At 46.5% G+C, this 17,340-nt stretch overlaps 1 protein-coding gene across 1 annotated transcript; it reads left to right on the top strand.

Annotated features, from left to right (window-relative positions):
* Positions 1 to 8,425: 8,425 nt before the first annotated feature.
* LOC308437187 (sperm motility kinase 4A-like) lies at positions 8,426 to 10,195 on the top strand (the record flags this gene model as incomplete). The annotated part of the gene is made up of 1 exon (XM_080938244.1): positions 8,426 to 10,195. One exon carries the CDS (start codon positions 8,426 to 8,428, stop codon positions 10,193 to 10,195), a length of 1,770 nt encoding a protein of 589 aa, XP_080794370.1.
* Between the last annotated feature and the right edge of the window lie 7,145 nt (positions 10,196 to 17,340).

Raw genomic sequence — 17,340 nt, 5'->3', positions numbered from 1 at the left:
CTCTTAGTGCTATGGATACTTTTGTGGTTTTTGAGACAGGACCCTACCCTACTATGTAGCCCCAGGATGGCTTAGATCTTTTTGTGTAGCTTAGGCTAGTCCAAACTTTGTAGCTTTCTTGGCCTCACCCAGGCTCTTTTGTATAATATTTTACTTTTATTTTTTATACCAGATTACAAAGTAACAGATTTCCATATGGGACTTTTGTTTTGCTTGGTTCTCCTTCTCTGGATTCTCCTTGTAACCTTCAGCCCCAAGTGTTCCTTCATTCTGTTCTATTATGTTGCTTCCAAGTCGGAAGCCTCAGTTCCTCTGGAGTTTCTTGGCCTTTATTATTTATTTCCACCTGTGATGGATGGTTTGCATATGCGTGGCCCAGGGAGTGGCACTATTAGAAGGTATGGCCTTGTTGGAGGAAGTGTGTCACTCTGGGGCTGGGCTTGGAGACACTCCTCCTAGCTCCCTGAGGATGCTTGGTCTATTCCTGGCTTCCTTTGGATGAAGATGTAGAACTCTCAGCTCCTCCTGCACCATGCCTGCCTGGATGCTGCCAAGTTCTCACCTTGATGATAATGGACTGAACCACTGAATGTGTAAGCCAGACCCAATTAAATGTTGTCCTTATAAGACTTGCCTTGGTCATGGTGTCTGTTCACAGCAATAAAACCCTAATTAAAATGCCACCTGAATATACATGTTTAAGAGTTAGAGGTCTTGAGCTGTTTTTTAAATCCCCATTAAAGATCTTCCTTTCCTTCCCCAGACTTCCTCCTACCTGTAGTCTCTCCTAGAACGTTACACGAAAGAATAAGCACAATAAACATACATGTAGAGGATCTGAAGCTCTCTGCTATTCCACTTAAGAGTCGGGAAACATGAATTGGTTCAGCATCAGGTGCAGTAAGGTGGGTCATGCTTTCTGTTGCATTAGGCTTCGGAGCCATCAATGCACACCTCTCTGGAAAACAAAAATTCAGAAGAAACAAAAATCAGAAAAGCAAAATAAAGAAGCAATTTTCATGTGCTAACACCCAAATCTCTCCAACCAGGAGAGAGTTAATTGTCAGAAGCTTGGCTGTTTAAAAGAACCATAAATATATAGCACATGAATAAAAGGGACCTATGTCATTAAAACCTTTAGTAGCCTCTGTCCCAATCGTTTCCCAGGAACACCAGAATAGAGAGACAACATACTAGTACTCCTTCATATCCACAGAAAATCTGCAGCCTCATCACCCAAGTCAGCTGATTCTCCTCAACACACCCAGCATCACCCCATACTGCACTCCAAGTTCTTGGTAACTATACCATGTGCCCCCTCCCTTCCCCAAGGCTTGCTCAAGGTCACACAGCTTCAAAATGATGAAGCTCTGGGAAGATGTCAGGGTCTTCTAAGCCTCTCAGCCTGAGCAGTGAGGTGACAACTTTTGTCATTACTAGTGTCCCCAGAGTCACAAGGCACACAGTAGTATGTGCAAGGGTAGCACACAGCCCCCTGCAGGACAGCCATGCCAGGATCTGAACTAGGATATCGTATAGGCGAAGTGTCACACAGACCCATGGTCATGATGAATACAGGGAGACCAAAACCCAGACACTGCTGTGTAAGAGGAACGGTGGCAGCCACCGGGGGCTGTGCAGCTGCAAAGGCATCTCCTACAGGAGGACCTAACTGAAGGCTACCCGAGAGTCAAAGGATTGCTGACATAGACAATGCCAACCAGTCGGGAACTGCTCTCTAGAAGAGATGGTTTCTTGCGACCAATGGTGCATGGGTGGAGGGTATTAAAGGAGCTTGTGTTCAGATGAGCTTGCTGCGGTGTTTCTAACCTGCTTCTGCAGGTCGTCATTTAAGGTTGTCATTGATTTCGAGCCATCTCACCTCTAACCCCCAAGGGCAGTTAGGGTCAGGAAGCGAGTAGTCCAGGGCATGGGCAGCATCGTTGTCCAAGATCTGAGGGCTTATTAGGGAGGAAGATAGGGTTGGACCATAGGGAGGGAGCAAGGCTGGAAATAGTGTTGCTTGCAGCGGTTTGTTTGCCTTGGGCACCTGCAGTCTGATGCTCACCATTTGGCTATATGGTTGGCCTCTTTTGGTCCCTACCATACATACTCACATGCATACCTGAAGCTGCTTGCTGCTGGAGCCTTGGGTGCCCAGCATATAACTGACTGTACCAGAAGCTTTCTGACATAAATGCAGTGACTCTGTGCTTCTCTGATTGTCACACCGAGTCACCCAAGTCTTTGCAAGAACAATAAATATCCTGTGAGGTCTTCCATTGGTAATCCCAGGGAAAAGCACAAAAGATCTCTGGAGACACAGCTCTTCCTTACCTTCCCGTCTAGCTTCAGGTCACACATGAGCCTGCCAAAATCAAGGACAGATGGACAGAGCACAGGGTTCAACCATCTCCCTCCACCCTTAGAGCAGGATGTTCTTAGGAGACAGCTGTTTGGGTGCAGCACAGCCAAAGATACCAAGACTGCTCAGGCTCCATTTGCGTGCCCCCAGACCACTGGGGAACATTCATCATCTCCTGAGGAATACAGATGTGCAAATGTTCTACCGGTACTTAGCTGAGAACTTTACAGAGGGACAAGGGGTGGGAAGGAAAGTGAGTAGACAGGCAAAGATGAAGAGCAAAGAGTACTTGGTGATGGATGGGATTCATTTCCTTCCTCAATCAAGTAAACAAGCTCTGAAAAGAAAAGAAAACAAAATGCCCTCAAGGAAATTAGAATTCGGATAAACATGGGTGAAAAATGTAAAAGAAGCCAGGCTCATCCCTATAAATACAAGCTCTCAGGAAGAAGAGACACATGGATCGCCATAAATTCAACTCCATCCATGGCTGAATGTGAGTTTTTCATCACTGAACATGCTCACAGCTCTTCCCTAGGCTCATGGAGTGAGGACCGAACGCTGCTGGGGTTAGGACACTAGCTCTTGGGCATCTGTCCATTCACAAGGATGACAGCCCGAGGAAGTTTTGAGGTGTTAGGACCAAGGCAGTACCCACTGCCATCACTTGTCTCCTCTGGCAATTTTCAACCAAGGCCCACTGCAGAAAATAGCAAAGGCACAGGAAGTCCATCCCTGACCTGTCGGATGTGGATGTTAGTATTTTGCAAAGAAATTTGTTTTGCTTTTGTAGTGTAGATTCTACACTACACACACACACACACACACACACACACACACACACACTACAAAAATCAAAAGAATATCTCACCAAAGAAAAGTCTACATGAAACTTTGAGACAAGGTGATACCAATAGGCCAGCAACTAAAGTGCCCAGCAGTCCTGCCATGATGATAGGTAGGCACCACCATAGGTTGTTTTCATGAAATCTGATTTCCCAGTGACACTGGGAAACAAGTTAGCTAAAAGATGTGAAATGAAGTGGATGCTGAGAAGTGGAGTGAGTGTAGCTAGCGTTGGCTTGGGCACAGCAGACAGTACAGGCCTCGGCCAGAACCTAGCATCCTCACTCACAGAGCAGCATGCTGAGGGATACAGATAGGAGCTGAAGACCTCAACGTGCCCTCCAGGTCTACTCTGCTCACGTGCCAGTGGTATTACACCTCTCTACAGCTTAATTTTAGCTGGTTGTAAAATGCTTTCCTCTCCTTCCTAGAGGCCTACAAACAGTAGGAAGTCCCATTCATGTCAGGATCCTGGGCCCAGCCCAACAAAAGCCTGACTGCTGGCTCATCCAAGTAGAGGTCATGTACTTAGTTGGTTGCAAAATATATTCAGACATCTACAGTCTCCTACACTCCATCTTATCTTGTCCTTCCTGCTAATGGGTTGGCACCCAGCTAGCTTCCTTATTAACAGCCAATTTTGTTCTTACTGGCCACCAACTGTAAGTGCCGCTCTGTACCAAGCTAGGAAAAGCAAGTCAGGCACTCCATGAGTGTCTAGCCAGAGGTGTCAGAGCAATTGCAAAGAGACATTTAGTGTGTCATTCACTGAGAAACAGTCCTAGGAATTAAGGAGGTTTCTTTTCAGCACCCGAGAAATGTGAGTGGATAAGAACTCCCTGAGATAAAAACCCAGTCAAGGGTATAGAACCAACTCACACACTAAAGAGACGCTCTAGGGATACCACATGAGTTATCGGTCTCTTGCTGGGGTAAAACACCATGACCAAAAGCCACTAACAGAAGAAGAAAATTTACAATTCCAGAGAGACAGAGTCCGTTGTAGCAAGGGGCTATTGGAACAAGCAGGAGTGACTGCAGGAACTAGGTGCCGAGAGCTTGAGTATTGAGCCTTGCACAATGAAGCAAAGAGCAAACTGGAAACAGTCAAGGGTTTTTATTCCCCAAGCCTGGCTCCTGAGACACATCCACACCTCCTAAACCTCCTCACACAGCGCCACCAACTGGAGACCAAGTGTCTAAGACTATGGGGGACATTTCTCACTCCAGTCGCCAAAAGATACCAAATGATTTTTTGAAGGAAGGAAACTGCTTGTACATATACACCACAGCTTACTATAAACTGTGTCTCTCTGGTGTGTGTGTGTGTTGGGGGGTCAGGCTTCCAGATATTTAGATTAGATTGAGTTCTAGAGATTTAAAAAAATAAACTGTAAACAGAAAAAGGAAGAGGACTGTGGACTAATGACAGATGTGTCTCCCTTCCTTGTACAAAGTGACACAATTCTCCTACCAACCCTCCTTCCCTTGCTGTGTCTTGGGTGTCAAGTGAGGCTACTGGGTCTCTGAAAACCCAGTCCACAACTGAGGAGTAGGAAACCCTAGATGATATGAGCAGAAAAAATGCAGGTTTCTTGGCTTACCTCAGAGTCCTCATCCACAATAGCAGCTCCCAGCATATGGGATCTCTTTGTAACTAAAGTGAGGGGACTCTGAAGCATTCTCTAAAAAGAGACAAAAAGAGCAACTGGTGTCTCTCCAGGGTCCCATCTCCTCACAGTGTGCAACAATGAGGTCACTAAAACCATTCTGAAGAACTAAATGCAAGCACTCAAAAATAACTTTTAAAATGTGTTTCCTAAAATCCTTTGTGGGAGAAGGCAAGTTTTAATTAGAAAAATACACTGGACCCACAATGATCATTGTTTCCGTATATACAGTCAAACTAAAAGTCAGGTGGAGTTCTGAGTAGGATAGTGGGAGGCACACATATGCTGATTTTTGTCCCCTCCTTTCTAGATCAGCTGTTAGAATGCTTGGGGGAAAACTCCATTGTGGGAGTTAAAGATCAAAGGAAACACAACTGGGAGGGAACCAAGGTTACACCACTAAAAAGGCAATGCTAAAATCTCTGATCCAGGCTGGCAGTGGAAAAGCTTGCCTGTAAGCCAAGTGCTTTGGAGGGAGAGGCTGAGTCAGGAGGATTGTTATCATCCAAGCCAAGCCAAGCCTTTGTGACCTTGTCTCCAAACTAAACAAAGCTGAAACTGCCTATATCCTCGGAGAGGTGAGAGAGGTTTCTGTGTCCTGGAAGCAAGTCTAGACACTATGTATCTAATTGATGTTCTGTTGCTGTGAAGAGACACCATGACCACCAAGAAAACGTTTAATTGGGGTTGGCTCACAGTTTGGAGGTTTAGTCCATTATCATGGCCCAGGAAGCATGCCAGCATGCAGGCAGACATGAGGTAGATGAGAATGCTACATCTGGAGCCATAGGCAGCTGGCAGAGAGACACTTGGGCCTGGCTTCAGCATTTGAAACTCCAAGTGACACACACACTTCCTCCAACAAGGTTACACCTATTCCAATAAGGATACACCTCCTAATAGTGCCAATGACCATATATTCATATCTATGAACCTATGGGAGGGTTCCTATTGAAACCACCACACTAGAAAATAACATTTAGATAAAACTAATTAAAAAAAAAGACTAACAAAACAAAAGAATAAAACCAAAATTAAAGGTGTGGTCTTGTTGGAAGAAGTGTGTCACTGTGGGTGGACTTTGGGGTTTCAAATGCTCAGCCAGGCCCAGTGTCTCTCTCTGCCTGCTGCCTGTAGATCCAGATGTAGAACTCTCAGCTACCTCTCAGTCCCCGTGAAGGAACATGTAATAATCTAGAAGAATCTAGAACATGTAATAAATAATTTCAGGACTTTTTCAATTAACATTATTTTCAAATACTGTTATATAATACTGGAGATACCAGGAAAGGAGTAATGAAGAAAGATTCCAAGTCTGAGAAACAGAAATTTCAAAATAAAAGTGACTAATCACATACTACATGCAAAATGATTTTCATCTTTTAGGATATTGTGTGCCAAAATAAGGTAATGTAGGCCATAATTTTTTATGATGTAAATTTAGAATTCACAAAGAAACGGTTTTAACATATATTGGGCATAGGCACTAAGAGAAAGGGGCTTTTGGGAAAAGGACAGCGGACACTCCGGCTCCTTAAGGAGTAAGCACTTTTCCTTGTACATCAAGTCCTTGATGTCCGGTGTATCTTCAGTCCTTTTGATTCCCGGACCCAACAGCTAACAAGTCAATAGTTGATTGACACTCACATCCCTCAAGTCAGAGACCGACGGGCTGGAGGCAAACCCAAACTCCGACGACCTTCAGAAAATCAGGCTATTTCTTGTAAGTGAAATGGGGTCAGGAAGGAAAGGAACTCCGCCATGGGCTATCCTGTGGCCAGAAGGCAGTGGGGATTGGGGAGGTGGCATAAGTAGACACAATTCTCAAACCAAGGCACGGAGCACGTGAAGGGTCCTCTCTACACCGGCGTCCACAGGCTGTGTAGCCTAGATTGAGAGCAAATAAATTCTCAGTACCTACTAGGTACAGGTCACATGGCTTCAACCTGGCCAATGAGGAGCGCTCATTCTACCTAGCTCATCTGATTGGCTAAATTTTCGCCATGTGACCAATCGGACTTCTCAGGCCGCACAGTTGGAAGTGGACGAGGGTTATTGAGGCAGTTGGTGTCTGTCTTGTGTTGAAGGCAGAGCTTTATTTCCGGAGACGCTGGTGGCAGAGGTGGCGCTGAGGTGTGTCTGCACTGAGCAGGAAGTCAGTGCAGAGACCCTGCCTGGTTTACTCATCCAGTCCCTAGGTACCGTGTTGTCTGCTGCCCTTTGCCATTAGACTGCTTGCTCTCATGGATTCCCTCACCCATCTTGTTCGGTGTGTAAACCACTTTTAGTTAGGTGTTAGGATACTGACCCTCGTTTCTTGTGCATTTTGAGCCACCCAAGCCCAGGTGCAGCACACTGTTGACTGTCCTTAGTGGCTCAAGGATCCCAACCCCCCGAGCACAGCACAGTGGGCCGTCTCAGTTAGCCAGACCACTGTCGTCTTTCACGTCCCCAGTGGTTCTTTTATTTTATGTTTAGATTCCTACAGATCTCCAGACGTTGCACATGAGGGGACACCAGTGGTATTATCTTTGTGAGACTGGCTTGCCACATGTAGCTCAATTATCTCCAGTCCCATCAATTTGCCTGATAATGACACTTGGTACTTATGGCTGAATATGTGGATTTTGACCTGGGTTCTTAAGCATGTTGTATTCTTTATCAATTTGTATACGTGGGACCGTTCTTAAATTCTTGGATGAACTCATTTCATAGGTTGAATTTGGTGTGGATATCAAGTGTTGCCACTGAGGATTTTCACATCTATGTTTAAGGAAATTGACTTGTAATATTTTTCTATTTATTGTGTCTTCATCTGGTTTTTGCACAAGGGTAATATTGGTTTTGTGGAATGTGTTGGGAAGTGTCTTGTACCTTCTATTTTATGAATAGTTTGAGGAACATGGGATCATCTTTAAAGATCTAATTGAACTCATCCATGACTGTATCTGGTCCCCCCTTTTTTGGTTGTTGTTGCTGAAATTTCTTCATTAATATTTAAACCACAATGCTTGCTGTTTATCCATTTAGGTACTTTGTATGCTTTTGTTCATTTTTTGGCAGGCCATATGTGTTTAGAAATGTGACCATTTCTTCTAGTTTCACAGCTCAATGGAGTATAGGTTTACAAAATATTTCCTGATGATTCTTTAGGTTTTATTCATACGTGCTATCAGCTTGCCATCTTTGTGCCTACTTTTATTAACGTGTGTCTTCCCTCTGTTAGTCTAGGCAGTGATCTTACTGGTTTTGATTATCATTTCAAATAACTGACTCTGCTTCTTTGACCCTTTACGTTACCATTTTGATTTCCAGATCGTCGATTCCAGCTCTGATCTTTATCTTGTCACCTACCATCTTTGGTTCTGTGACTTTGGAGTGTATCACAGGGTTGCTTGTCATGTCTCTGATTTTATGATACAGGAATTTGTAGCTATATACTTTTCCTTCTAGACCTGTTTTTAATTTTGAATAATCTGCTTTGGCAGTGTTGTCCGAGAAATCCTCAAGCACCTTTGCAAGCTAGGGAAGGGAGGAGGTGACAATGCAGCTGGAGGCCAGCCCCCCAGAAGAGGTGACCCTCACCGATCACTACATGATCCTCAGGACCCTAGGCAAAGGCAGCTTTGCTGAGGTGAAGCTGGCCTGCCACCTCCACACAGGGGTTTGGGTTGCTGTCAAGGTCCTGGAAAGGGGCGAGAAGAACGACTCCATCATCATGACTGAGATAGACATCATCAAGTCACTGGACCACCCAAATATTATCAAGCTGTTCCACATCATCGAAACCAGAGAGCACACCTACATGGTGATGGAGCACGCTGCTGGCGGGGATCTGGTGAGCCACATTGAGAAGGTGGGCTGCCTGCAGGAAAAAGAGACCCATCGCATCTTCACACAGATGGTGTGTGCTGTCAACTACTGCCACGAGAACAGCATCGCACACAGGGACATCAAACCAGACAACATCCTGCTGGATGGCAAAGGGAGTGTCAAACTGTGTGACTTTGGCCTGGCCATCAAAGTCACATCGGGGCAGAAGTTCCAGGGTTTCTGTGGCACCCTGGAGTATTGTGCTCCAGAGATTTTCACTGATGTGGAATACGATGCCCAGGCTAATGACATCTGGAGCATGGGAGTGGTTTTGTACACAATGGTGACAGGGCGCTTCCCATTCGAGGCCAAGACCTATTCCCAGATGAAGGAAAAGATGCTCAGTCCCAAGTACTCCATTCCGTCCATGCTCTCGCCAAACATTGCAAACCTCATTGTGCAGATGTTCACTGTGGACCCAGACCAGAGGCCCAAGATCTGTGACATCATGCAGCACCAGTGGCTCAAGGGTAGTGAAGACCTTTCCAAACTGCCATCTTCTTTAGAGGCATGCCCCAGCCACCCAGCTCCCAGCATTATGGTGGCTATGTGGGCCATGGGTTACAATGCCAAGGACATTAGAGACTCTTTACATGAAAAAAAATTTAATAACATCATGGCAACTTACCTAATTTTAAAGCATCAGTCACCCCGGGAGGACAATGCTATGTATCAAATGAAACCTGAACAGCATGTTGCCATGACACCCATGGGCCTGCCCACCTCCCATCTCCCCCAAAAGAGGACAGGGAGCGAGTCTGCCCTTCACAACTTCACCCTGACAACCAGACACCAGGTGTCGGACAGTGCAAAGCTTTCAAGGAGAAAGGGCTGCAGAAGTCCCAGCTTGCCCGAGGTCCTGTGCTGTCAGCAGATGAGAACTCTTTTTCCTAACATAGATCCTTGGCATGCTCCCGTGGCTGCCCAGCTCATGAACAGCAGCTTTTGGGAGACCAGCATGACCTCCAAAGGTGTGTCCTTAGGTTACACATCCTCAGAGGATATGTTTTTGGAAAAATATTTGTCCTGCAGAGCAACCCAGAATATGGTCACCACCGAGAACAGCCCACACACCCAGACTGTGCCATCTGAAAAGAACTCCAGAAAGGCACCCCTGAGTGTGACATCTAGTGGTGCATGTGAGAATAAGAGGCGTGGGTCCCATGAGGGTACATCGACTGGAGAAAAATTCTCTGGCGCCCAAGTGCAGAGCGCAAAGACAGCCTCTTCCCATAGTCTACACCGAGGCTGGAAGAGGGTTAAGAGGAGGATGGGGAATTGTATGAGGAGGATATGCTGCTGCCTGCCAGCCCAGCAGACAAGCCAGGCTTTCCAGAAGAAAGTGACTCCAGTGGACGGGGAAGGCACTGGAGTCGCACAAAACGAGGTACATGGGGTGACAGAGGTGGACCGAGGCATTTTATTACCTGTGCATTTCTAATGCCGTTTGCAACTTGGCACATGATAAGCATCCCATTTGTGGGGCATTCAAATGAACACCTCCATGAGTTCAGAAGAAACAACCCCAGAGCATCACCTGCTTGTGTAAGCTGAAAGGGTTTAGCTAGAAGCTGCCAGCAGAGGACAAGGGTGAGAGGGTGCAGAGGCAGCAGGAAGGGGTTGTCTAAAGAGGTCACATGCTCAGTGGGGAGGACTCCATGGGAGAGCTGTGGTACAGCAGTGTGAGCGATGGTTAAGTCCTGTGTACTTGGAAGTCATTAAGAGAGTCTTCTTGGTGTGTCTGTCTGCTTTTAAGCGCTGAGACTCTGTGTACGCTGACACACGGGATGGGGATCAGCCTGAGAGACTGAGGCAGCTGCAGCAGGAGCCATCTGGAAGTGCAGGTGGCAGTGTGTCTGCACACCCACCACAGAGGCCTCTGTCCTGCAGTGGAGGAGGTAAGCAAACAGCTGTAGGTTTCTCCACTGAAGATCTCAGTGATGAAGAAATAAGGCCTGGGGCTAAACTTCCACAGCATCCAGCTCAGAGCAAGAGTGTGAGTCAAAAGGATGGCCAGAGCTGCCTAGGGGCAAGAAGCCCCCTTTTGCCTCATGGGGCAGGGGTAGTACCAAGAAGACATTTGCTGAGACACATCTTCTTGCTCTGCAGATCTGTCTTACCTTTCAGGTTTCTGCCCCCCCGCTCCAGATAGTTTTTCATGTGGGGAAAGAGGAACTCGTGATCCTAGGTTGGCAGATGGCCCTGATGGGATGAGTGGGGAGACAGGATGGGTGTAGTTTTAGCCCTGTGGGGTTCCTGTGCCCCAGGACTTGGAGCAGAGCTAAACTTGGGAACCCTGATCTGTGCAGTGTCCCCAAGGACAACTGCACCTCCTCACCTTGACTTCCTCTGACTGCTATTGCTTTTGCTACATGCCCCAATGTCCCTGATTTCCTCCCAGACCAGGAGACCTAACCCTACTGCATGCCGGTCCAACAAATCAGGAAAGGAATTCTTTTAATTTATCCCGGTCAAGTCTGTCTTTTGCCTGACAGGACAGTGCCAGTAGGCTGGAGAGGGGAAAAAAAGGTGCATCAGTTTGACTGGACTGCAGAGTTGGCACTCTTCAGAAAGGTAGGTGAGTGGGCCTTGCCTGGCCTGCAGCACGGTGGTCTCATTTGGCATTGTTGGTAGCTACTGAACCAAGTTAGATCCAGTGCTCACCTTCAGGGCGAGGCCTAGATGGAAACCTTGATCACCACTGGTTTCAGCCAGCCATGTCAGCTGTGTGTCCTTTTGTGTGAATTGCCTGTAGTGTTGTGGGCACCTTCCTAGTACAGCGCTTCTCCCTGTAATGAACAACAGCTGGCCACAGGACACTGAATGCAGGGGGCAAATGTGTGGGCCATTCAGTGTCATTAAGCCCATTAAGAACTGGCTTCTGGGAGAAGACAGGTTTCAGGGATCTGGTCTAACCTTGTCACAGTCCGAGTGCAGAGCAGGGAAGCATAAGGCTACTGAGGCCAGGCTACCTCCATCCCGAGCACAGCTTTGTCACCACCCCTGCCTTACAGAGAGGAGCAAAGGTTACTGAGAGAAGGCAGTGTTGTTGCTTTGGAGGGAGCCTGGGGCCATTCGGCAGGTAGCAGATGGCAGGTAGCATATCTCCTCTTTGATCCTGTCCTCAGACCACTGTAGTGGAACAACTTGTGTTGACAAGGGGAAACAACCTCCCCCTTGCACCTATATGGGTATGACAGCCATTCTGCACCATAAGGGTTTCAAAAATTGCTGAAGAAAGATGGCAGACTCAGAACATTTATTCTGCAGAAACAACCAGCATGTGGGTCCAACCATTTTTCAAGACAGTGACCCCAGACAAAGGCATGCAGGCCTTCTTATAGGAAACCAGGAGAACTCTCTAGAAGGATTAGGTAATCTTTAATGTGATTGGTAGGGACCAAACAGTGACATTAGTTTTAACTTTGACTACTCTGTTAGTTCTATATTTAGAGAGCAGGTTAAGTAATCAAAATTTCAGTGTTGGTGCTGGGGAGGTCACAGGGGTCGGCTTCTGATTGGCTTGTGCCAGGTGGTCAGCAGTCTGTGTTTCTATGTCATGAACATTTAACTACAAGATGGGTTAGGGCTGCCTGCCCAGCACAGATGGCCCATCCTGAGATAAGGTATTGCCTCATTTTTGTGGTTATTTCCAGGCTGTTCTTTGGGAGGGGTTGTCACTGCCTCATTCCTGGAATTTATGGTCTGTTCCTGGAGTTGGTGCCCTATGGCTTAGTTCCTGGGATTTATGGTTATCCTGGGACTAGTGCTTTCTTTTTGAAATCAGGCCTGGTCCTAAAAATGGAGACAGATGGGGTTTCTGTTCTTTCACCAGTGGCCACCAACTCCATCTTCGGATTCCAGAACCATGAATGCAGGTGAGCCTCAGACTAGCACAGGAAGCAGGTCAGAGATACTGAAAAGCCTGCTCATGGGGCCAGAGCAGGTTTAGATCAGCAGGTAACTACTGAGTCGGCCCTACTGTATATTCATGATGCCAGGGCCCGGGCAAGGAGGAGTCATGTCCCAGGAAGGACAGTCCAAATGAATCTGGCTCTCACACTAGCTAGTGGTCTTCCAAGAAGAGAGTGCATCTCAGGGATGCAGAAAAGGCACTACCCAGGAGGCTTAAGTGACTTCCTGTGGCACGGTTGTTGTCAGTCACTGCTCTGGAGAGTGTTGTTGTCTTTGCTACCTGAGAGAAGTAGTCAGGTGAGGAACCCACAAACCCAGCACCCACACCTACAGTTTGCACATTTCTCTCTGCTGGAGGGAGCAGGCGGGATTACATCTTCCTATAGTATCACAGTTATGTCCACCTCAGGAATGCTTGGTGGCTTACTCTTCAGGATAAAGGATGTTTGGTCAGGGCAGCCTGAGTTGTGAGCCACACCATTTTCACCAAGGTCTAAGGCACCATCTTTTTCCTCTTGATTCTGCAGCTGTTTCATGTGTTCTGTTGTGGAAGATTATTTTCGGGTACCTGCTTAGCTGCACCAGTGTGAGGTGAGCAATCAGAGAGGAGAGTGCCATGTTTAGGCACTGTGGGTCTGGAGCTGTTTCTGCTCATCAGAACAGTGGCAGTGCAGGCAAGCCGAGTTCACTCCTCCAGACAGAGGGCTCTGAGCTGGCCTCGCTGGGGTATTAAAGAAAGCACAGAGGAAACCTATGCAGGCATTTCGGTCCACTTTAACCCTAATGCCACGTGTAACAAACTTGCCATTCTCTGAAGAGGCCAAGATCTGGCCCCGAGAATGTGGGACTTTCTGTCTTCATTTGTCTTGAATGCCCTTCTTTTTGTAAGGTCACTTTTAATAGTGTAACATGTAGCCAGGAATTTCCTGACCTTAGGTTCTACTCCCCACTCTTGCCAGTGTCAGTAAAGAGCACCTCCCATCTTCCCTTTTACTAGGGAGACCAGCAGGTCATTTCCTGAGGCCCTGAGCAGCTCAAGGGGTTCTGCGTGATGACGCAGTCTCTCTTCCAGTATCCAACTAAAGATCAGAGAGTTCTCTCATTCACTACAAAATCTCGGGTCTGCAGGTGGGTCCCCTTGGGTAGGCTTCTCAGTGCCCCTGATTTGACCCTCTGTATATTTCACAGTGCAGGTCACCTATGCCTGTCTGTCCCCACAGATGCTCCAGAAAACCTGCCTGAGCAGATTAAGAAGCAGATTAAGAAAGTGTCTCAGCAGAGCCTTGAGAAGTGGCACATGTCTGTGCCCAGACACTGGACTGGGTCTCCTGAAGACAGTGACCACGGACCCACCCTGTTCCAGGGTGCAGATGCTAAAGTGAAGATGGATGCTTGGGGCCTCCAGGTACTCTCGCCAGTACCACATGGATACAGTTTGCAGTCAAATAAATACTGTAGTCCCGAAGTAGAAACCCAACATGATTTGCATAAATTTGTATTTATAACACTTTAATGCGAACCTTAGAGAAATCTAAAGGGATGTAGACTCTCAGATGCTCTTCCTGGGCAGCACAGTTGTTCAGGTGACAGATCTTTTGAATTTCATCTGTAGACTTAACAGAATGACAATCTGATGCCCAACATATCACATGGAGCAAGCAACTAGGCTTAGACCTAGAAGAGATGGCAGGAAACAGAAGATTGTGCACTCGTGGTTACAGCACTTAACAAGAGCCTCAGTGACATAGAAAGTGCTAAGAGGAAGGGACAGAGACCTGACACATGGAAGTGACCACAGAGCCCAGTAACGGACCCACCTAAATGACTAAAAAATTTCACATGGACGTTATTAAATTCTTGGAAAGTAGAAAGCCTAGAGCTGCCACACCATCACCACTCCACATACACCGATGGATATGAACAAACCCTGCCACTGTCCCATGAACGCTGCTGGGCTCCAGGTCTTGCAGGACACCCCACAGAGCCCCAGTACCCATTGCTGGGTGTCAGGCCCTATGACACTCATCCACTTCTGTCTTACATACACTGATGTCATGTTTTGCCTGAGATACGTCTCCCCTTGTTACCCACAGCAAACCCTCATGCTCTACTAGGTATCAGAATCTGCTGCCTCTCCACACCTACTCCTCTCAACAAACATTAGGACTCAGGACCTGCGGGGCATGTCTTCCCTTTGCCGGTGCTTCCCTATAGCACTGCCAGTTAAAGGCTCTACTTGACATTTCCTTCTCTGACACCCTCCCCAAATGTCCTGCTAGGTATTAAACCCAGCTGGATGCCCTCCTCATCTGTCTCAGGTTTTCATGGACATTGCCCTAAATGTCACTACATGGCAGGTCATGTTGAACATTCCTGCCATGCCCCCCAGTGCACATAGGCACCATCTCATTACTCCCTAAAATGCTGAACAACTTGTTTTTGTTTCTGTTTGCAGAGTATCTGGAGGCATAGTGGGGTGGATTGTGCAACAAGGCCTGACATCCAGCAGTGCATGTGTGGTGCCAGTGACGGGGCTGGGGGGAGGGAATCCATCATTTTTAGTAATGTATATGGGCAAGGCAGGGTGGTGGGCTACAGAGCTTTATCCCTAGCAATGAATGTGGGGTTTCAACTGCATCAAGGCAGGGGGATGCTATCTATCAAGGTCTGGTACCCAGTTGTGTATGTGGGTAGTGTGCAGGTAAGGTAGAAAGAAATAGCATCTAGAATTTATATATATGCCAGTGACAGGGGGGTGTCCAGCAGGGCCTCATAATAGCAGTATACATTGGATGGTAGCAGGGTTGGGGTGACTAGCAAGATCTTACATATAGTACTTAACCTGGGATGGAGATCAGGGGTGAATATGAATGAGGCACTGATGGATTCCTTGTCCCTGGCTGCCAGTCCCTCCCCCATTGCTATGTATCAAGCTTTGCTGAATACCCCTCCCCACCTCAATCCAACATAAAGCCAAGGTTATCTTGTCCTCCTAGTTAGCCCCCCTGCAGCCTCATATGAACTACTAGGTTGAGGCCCTGGTGGATTCCTCCATCACTCCTCATACACTTCTAGCAATCAGACCCTGCTGGACACTCACCTACACCCACACAAAAACTGTTAGGCATCTTGAGTTGCTGTACACCACGCACTCCACCACACAGACAATGCTCAGCCAGTATTGAACCCTGCTCAACAGCACTTGCCAGGGTCACACGTACATTGTTAGGTGACAAGACATTTTCTGGGGAGACAACACACACATCTACTCAACCCAGATAGAGATCCTCTGACAGCCCAAGTATGGATATGGCCAAAGTATGGACACAACCAAAGTCTAACTTGCTGAACCAGTGAGTTTTACTGGTGTTGACTGGCAGGGATATGGGCTACTTACAGGAACAGAAATGACTCAAAAGCAGCTAGCTGTATCAAAAAGCCCACCCCAGCATGGGTGACAGCCAGGGAGGTCGGCCATGGTATCTAGGTACTGAAGCAGGCAGTAGAAATGGGGAGTATTGAGTTGGTGATTGTGCCAAAAAGCTTCTTACTTTTGCAATTTCTACTTTCTTTAACTCTTTTATTGTTGGGGGGGAGGGGAATAAAAAACTGCTGGCTTCTCACAATCTCACTCCTGCTAATAGCAGCAGGAGAATAAGAAAAAAGGCTTAGTTATCTGAACTCTTCTCTCTCTGGCTCAAGGGCACCTCATTGGCCAGGCCAGAGACTTGGAGTTTGTTAACTCTTCATGAGCCAGAGGGAAAAGAAATGGAAGAAAGAAAGAAAGTCTCACATACACACACACACACACACACACACACACACACACACACTCTTACTTTGGCTTGGCCTGATCACCTGTTTCATCAGTTCCACAAGTGTTCATACATATTTACATGCATTTACATATACCTATACACACGTGTATGTATGTACATATAGACATACGTATGCATGTATATATATTTGGTGGATGGGGCAGAGCTTCAAAAGCCATACTTTATTTTTTCCCTTTGACAGTTTATATCTTCTTAGACCAAAGTTCTTTATAAAATTACCTCAGAGATTAAATGGTACACAAAAGGGGAGTTACAGAAGGCTGTCCATAGTAAGTTCACAGCAGTGTTTCAATCTATAAGCTCATTATAAGCTCAAAGCCACAGTTTCACGTGGCCTCTCTTTATCATAGTGTACACTTATAGCTTCATCTTGGACCTGACCTATAATGAATGTTTTTCTTTAATCACAAATTTGTCCCAAGCCTATTTGTCTTCTTAGTGTAATTTATGAAAGCTCATTGTATTTCTTATTACACAGCTTTTACTTACTATGCTATGAGGAGGGGACACAATCTATTCTTGATTATAACTTTATTACATCTTTCTGGAAAAACAAGTAAAACTTTAAACTTCTTAATTTTTTTTGAATCCAATCAGGAATTCTATAAAATCATCAATTCATCTAAACAGTATTAATTTATAAAAAGTTCATCTTCATGTTGATCTGCAGGAAATTTACCCAGGAATCATTGGGCTATGAAATAGTGGCAGGAAAGGCAAATCAGCAGCAAGAAACAATCCTGGGACAAAGTCTCTAGGGCTGTGCCTCTTCAGAGTACACTCATTGTAGCCATGCAAAATGGTGGGTCTTCTTCAAGAAACTCACTTGCTT

The sequence above is a fragment of the Micromys minutus genome, assembly GCF_963924665.1.
Source record: "Micromys minutus genome assembly, chromosome: 1".
Lineage (NCBI taxonomy): Eukaryota > Metazoa > Chordata > Mammalia > Rodentia > Muridae > Micromys > Micromys minutus.
Note: the sequence above shows the minus strand (reverse complement) of the source record. Positions and strands in the feature narration are given on the sequence as shown.